A 6000-nucleotide genomic window follows, 5' to 3' on the forward strand; every position below is an offset into this window, starting at 1 on the left:
GATTTCATTCCTTCTATAAACGAGTTATTCATACATTGATACAGAATGCTATTACTGTGTTAACTGCTTTATTTCTTCTAAAATTGTATGTGCAGCTTCAGTTGCAATTAAACCAAGATCTAGGCATCTTGCATCAAGATGATGGCTCATCAAAAAATAAAAGAGGAGTTCTTCCCAAGCACGCCACAAATGTGATGAGATCTTGGCTTTTTCAGCACATAGGGGTAAGGACGGAACATGATCAGGAGTCACAGGTTTTTATGTAACTCTTTTATGTGGTCTCTTATGATTTTCCATCGTAAAGAAGGTGGATTTATTCTGGTGTCATTTGCGTAATCGCAGTTCAGTTTTCCCTGAAGTAGTTGGAGTAGTTCCACAGTCTAATGTCTGTTGATTTTTATTATTGTTCTAATAAGTATGTTACATTTGTACCTCATGATCTTAATAAACATTGTTAAAAAGGATCTTTCTTCATCACATTATGTTGAGAACTTAATGATCTCTTTGCCCTGGCTCATGGCACGAGAAAAAATGGTTCCATCTGTGTTTTGTGTTTTGTTTTATTTTTTTGAGGAGAATGTCAAAATGTTTTTATCTTCTTTCCAACAGTCCTTCTAATTTGGACTAAGTGTGCTCTTTATAGTGTGTCTTTCCTTTGCTTATCCCTAAAAGGATAAATAGGTCTCAAGTTATATCACAGTATTTAGTTGAGTGATATTTTGTCTTTTACAAATATTTTACAACAGACAAATGATACAGGGGAAATGCATGTACACTTCTTTAATATTACATATGCTCTTCATCTGTTTAGTTCAGAGTAGCTTTATTTAAGTAGAAAGTGCTTGTCAGTACTCTCATACGACATTGCTTTTAGACAGCATAACTAATCAGATCTTATCACATGCTGTGTTGCCTGGGGATCATGCTGTTTAATAAAGACTGTCAGCCATGAGAAGCTTTTTATTCTGCATTACACATCAGCAGTTTAATGGTATCACTTTCAAGGATAAAATCAGCTTTGTGTAGTAAAGTGCTGTTTGTTAAATTATCTTCATATATGAAAGTTTGACAGATTTCTAAAGTTTTGTTTTTAATGAGTCAGGTGGTCTTAATCTAGCAGCTTTAATCAGTTGTAATAAAGGAGTCCTTATTTTTTATGAGGAGATGAAACAAGCTTATGCCTTGCCTTTTTTCTTTTTTTTTTGTTTGTTTGTTTTTTGTCCTGTTCAGCATCCATATCCAACAGAGGATGAGAAGAAACAGATTGCAGCACAAACAAATCTGACACTACTCCAGGTTAACAACTGGTAAGCGCAGAATCTCTTACTTAGCATCTGTCATTGTCTCCACATGCTTGCAACATAGAGAAGTAGTTAAGAGTATAACTTGGACATGTGGACTTGAACATGTTACAAAATACATAAAAATACAAGAATTGCTCACTGATACACAAGGATATTATTTTATAGTTATGTATAACATTAACTTCTGCCATTTAGATTATATAAGGACTCCAGAAAACTTTGCAACATTAAGGATTTACGTTCTTTTCCATTGCTGAAAGAGATGGAAGTGCTCTCATGTCTCTCCTGCAAGTAAAGAAATTGAAATTTAAAGGCATCTAGTGACCTGAGGCTCTGAAAAGTGTTCTCTGGAAATTGTGGTTGCAAATGTTCAAGAAGTTACTGTCCACAGATATTCATTCTGCTCTTCAGTGGAAGGATGCTGTTCTCTGAGCAATGATGTCCAAATGGAGAGTGTCAGTACTCCAGCTACTCTAGTTCATGGTTCACCATGTTTTTAGCATGTCTCACTAGAGGTTTAAGATAATATACTTGCCCTGCAGAAAAGAGCATAAAGGGTGCTAGCATGCATCCTATTCTGCTTGTGGTATTAGTTCCTAAAATTGCTGCAGCTAAGTCCAGCAGGGATCTTCCTCAGATTTCAAAGATGACGCTGGCTGTGTGGCTGCAGAGAAATACTCAAGATAGTAGCAGTACACTCATTCCAGAAGTGGAACAGTGTAACTGTTTCTCTGTGACACCACAGTAACTGAGCTTTATGGTACTGGGATCTAACTAGTATCTCTACAAAGCATTGCATTACATCATGTGGAACTGCCAGCTGCACCTTACTTCCTTCCACTGCAGGTAAAAATGGGTCCTGGATGTGTTCTGTCAGATTTAGCAAGGGATGCCATCCTCAGTCACAGCAGCTTGCCACAGCTAGCTACACTGAAATTGATTCACCTAACTAATGGTAGCTAAGTGAGACCTGGTTTAAGTATGTTCCTTACTAGCAGAAAGTGGAAGGACAGCAATCAGCATGCTAAAGTAAACAAGTGAAAATCAGGGAATGAAAAGGAAATGGGAAAGATCTGGAAAACGTGTTTGCTGTTGTCTCCTGGATCAGGAACCAGACCTTGGAAAGCCAGGGAGCCTGTAAAATAAGTAATGCAGGAGCTTAAGGAGGTAAATGAAACCAGACCAAACAAACATAGGCAAGGGGCTATGTTTTAGGTGAACTCTAATGAGAGGAGTATCAGCTTCCTGAGCTGTGCTGTCAGCAAGTTTTGTGGTGCTTAGTTTTTAATAACATCTTGAAATGTACATCTGTCATGCTGTCTAGAGAATTTCCCCTTCTGAGGTAGGGGAAAAATTGCTGCTAGCAGCAAAATGATAGAAGTACTTTCTTAGCTAGTTCACCAAAAATCAAAGGATGTCAGTGTTCTAGGAGCAGTTTTACATGTTAGAAAGAATTTTTTATATTTCTTCCCCACCCCCACTGCACACTGTGTGAATCTGAGAGAGAATTTATAGTCAACTGCTTATAAGTACTGCTTACGTTTGGTTGTGTTTAGGTTTATCAATGCTAGAAGGCGAATTCTTCAGCCAATGCTGGATTCCAGTTGTTCCGAAACTCCAAAAACAAAGAAGAAAACGGCTCAGAACCGACCAGTTCAGAGGTTCTGGCCTGACTCCATTGCCTCAGGAGTTGCTCAGCAGCAATCTAATGAGCTTACAATGTCAGATGGTAAGGAGAACTGGCTAAACCACAGATACTGAAGTTAATTCCTCTGTAACAGGGAAATTAAGGGTTTGATGCCCTTGGGGAGAAGGAAACTTCTTGATATTTTGGTATAGATGTGTTTTTAATCTAGAAAAACATAACAGATATGTGTTAAGTTATACCTCTTTAAAAAGTTTCTGTGTTTTTAGAGGGGTATTTTATTGGAATTTATGTGAAGAGAAAATTGCTTTTGTTTCAGAAGATACAAAACAAAGGTTAGGTGAACAACTAAGTTCTTTCAGTATGTGTAATGCACATCAGTAGCATTCTGTTTGATTAGCAGTATGAAACTGAAACTGCAGTTCCATGACTCCCCATCCTGTTCACATTCCTTTCAACTGTTCCTAGAGGGACTAAGCATCTGCAATTCTATATATGCCTCGTGTTTCAAGTTGAACATTGAGAAGCAGATAAATGTAATAAAGCTTCCAAAGACTTTGGCTAAAATAACTTCCGTAGCATCAGATCAAATAGACTCAATTTAAAAAAGAAAAATAACTGCTTTAAGTTCAAGACCATCCTTTCTGTCCTACTGTCTCCTGCTTTATTCTTTCCCAGTTTGTAGTTACTTTTCCCTCAGCATCTCCTGGGTCTGACAATAGCTTTATCCATTTAAGTCACCCTGAATCTCTATGAACCCTTGCATTTTTCTGCAATGAATTAAGCTGGAATACTTCGCAGAAATGGTCTTGTGATGACTTGATTGGGAAATTGTTGTAATAGGTATCCATAACACAGCTATTCCTGGCCAATTTAATTCTGGGATTTCCTGGTATTTAAGTGTTTGACAACCTGTATAGCTTTTGTTTTCATTTAATTCCTTAAATTTTCTTCCTGTTGATTAGAAACAAGCTCTATTATATATGAATATGCATTACTTAAAATTAGAAACAAGAAAGTTAATAAAGTACTGCAATTGTGCTTCTCCAGGTGCTGTTGTAACAATTACAGCTCCAGTCAACATGAATGTAGACAGTCTCCAGTCTTTGTCATCCGATGGTGCTACTTTGGCTGTTCAGCAGGTTATGATGGCAGGGCAAAGTGAGGATGAGTCTGTAGACAGCGGTGAAGATGATGGAGGCGATCTCTCAACAACAAACATCAGTGGGCTGGTCTTGGATAACAGCGATTCTTTGCAGTAGGAAGCAAGAGAGTGTGACAAAATGTTTAGGAGAAAGAATAAACTGACTGACTGACTTTTTATAGTTTGCACAGCAAACATTTTACACAAGTTTTATTTCTAATATGTTTTATATGTAGATATAGAAGGGTGCACTTTTTTGTATTTCATAGTAAGCTTAAAGAGTGTTTTTGCAGGTGCAGCAACTTCTTTCAAATGTTTTTTTTCTCTTCATTTCTTTTTCTTATTTCGTAAAATTATATCTAGTAATATAAAGAACCACATAAGCAACCCTTTGTTCTATGAATTAAAAGTGCTGTCATTTCTAAAGAATTATGCAGTTTCAGTTAGTGCTGTTTTTTAACACAGCTTTTGATGGGCAGATGATGTAAATTTAAAGCATGTGACACTAGTGTGTGGAACTTGATCATTAAGTTAGATGCATATATTTGAAAGATGCTTCTGCACCTTAAAAACTGCTAGTCTGAGGTGGACAGCAACACACATAAAAAGAAAATGTTGATGTGTGATTCGGTAGCGAATGTATGGCAATTTAAATAAGTTTAGTTTCTCTCATAATCCGTGAGCCTGTTTATCATTTGCTATGAAAACTCCTATTTTTACCTTGCCGGGGTTATTGGATAAAAAAAATATTTTTATAAATTCACTAGGAATTGGGATGACGACTGTATTAAGCAGGAGGTAAAAAAAAAATTTCCAGAGGGGAAAAATAAATGTTTAGTATTCCTATTTGGAAGGTCTGAAAACTGACCCAATTTAATAAATGAGCCTATGCTAGCATTCTATGATTGTCAGCTGTCCCACAATGATATACTATATTTGATAATAGCATAAGAAGGCCCCAGTGTTTGGTGGGATTTTGATATTGTCAAACATTGGTTTATATTATGTGTAAACTAATACTCAGATTGCATTAACTCTGTATCTAGACTTGTATCTGCAGATACTTGCTAAATGAGTATTCAGGTAAGTAAATTCAAATACCCACAACTTTTCCAGTTTTAGAGCAATTTAACAGTTTATAGTTTGTACATCTGAATCTGAAAAATGAAAAGGTGCCTACTATACAGTCATGAATTCTGCAATCACTGCTATTTTATTGCATTTGAAATATTTTCCCCTAATACAAAAAGAAATATAACTTAAGGATTTATATAAAATTTCTTCAGATATGAAGGTTACTACCAGAATATACAGCAGGCTTTTTTAGAGTAGAAAATCCTCGTGTGTCATTTAAAAACTAAGAGCTAGTGCTAATTTTTTTGTTTCGTTTTGTGGTTCATTTCTTCTTTCCCAAAGTTTGGAATCTGTCTATCCATGAACACTTTTGAAGCTTTGTATTTCCTGTTGTTAAGTACAAATATCAGACTCCAAGAGTCTCATGGTATGATCAATGTCCTCTTTTCCCCCTGTCCATTCATCACAGTGTTGGATTAGATCAAAGCCAGAACTTTCTTCTGATTTAGACCGAAGCTAGTTGCGTTTCTCACATGACAGGGAAAAAGATGATAACTTTTAGACTCTTTAGACATTGTATTTGAACAAAGTCCTTTGGCAGACGCAAATATTTAATTGTATACTTAATTTCTGCTTCACAAAACACTCAGGCATGTGCTTAGGTCCCATTGATTTCAGTAGGATTAATGCATGTACTTTTAAACATGCTTAAATGGTTGGAAGCTGGTCTTTAAAGATTGTCTTCCAAGAGTTGGTATGAAGAAAAACTTAAGAAAGAAATGTCAGTAGCATTTGCATACCTACATGGAGAACAGTAATAGTTTTCAGTGGCT

At 36.2% G+C, this 6000-nt stretch overlaps 1 protein-coding gene across 2 annotated transcripts in view; it reads left to right on the forward strand.

The window, feature by feature from the left end:
- Window positions 1-5287, forward strand: part of PKNOX1 (PBX/knotted 1 homeobox 1) — a 29043-nt gene extending 23756 nt beyond the window's left edge. For both annotated transcript variants that reach the window (XM_057405010.1, XM_057405011.1), the window contains 4 exons: window positions 96-224; window positions 1231-1307; window positions 2861-3033; window positions 4000-5287. In XM_057405010.1, coding sequence (XP_057260993.1) covers window positions 96-224; window positions 1231-1307; window positions 2861-3033; window positions 4000-4211 — 591 coding nt within the window. In that variant the 3' untranslated portion in view covers window positions 4212-5287. The remainder of the gene's footprint in view (window positions 1-95; window positions 225-1230; window positions 1308-2860; window positions 3034-3999) is intronic.
- The last annotated feature ends 713 nt before the right edge of the window (window positions 5288-6000 follow it).

This window comes from Pezoporus wallicus, unplaced genomic scaffold (assembly GCF_028554395.1).
Source record: "Pezoporus wallicus isolate ANWC-B61680 ecotype Strahan unplaced genomic scaffold, APGP_CSIRO_Pwel_v1 contig_1739, whole genome shotgun sequence".
Lineage (NCBI taxonomy): Eukaryota > Metazoa > Chordata > Aves > Psittaciformes > Psittacidae > Pezoporus > Pezoporus wallicus.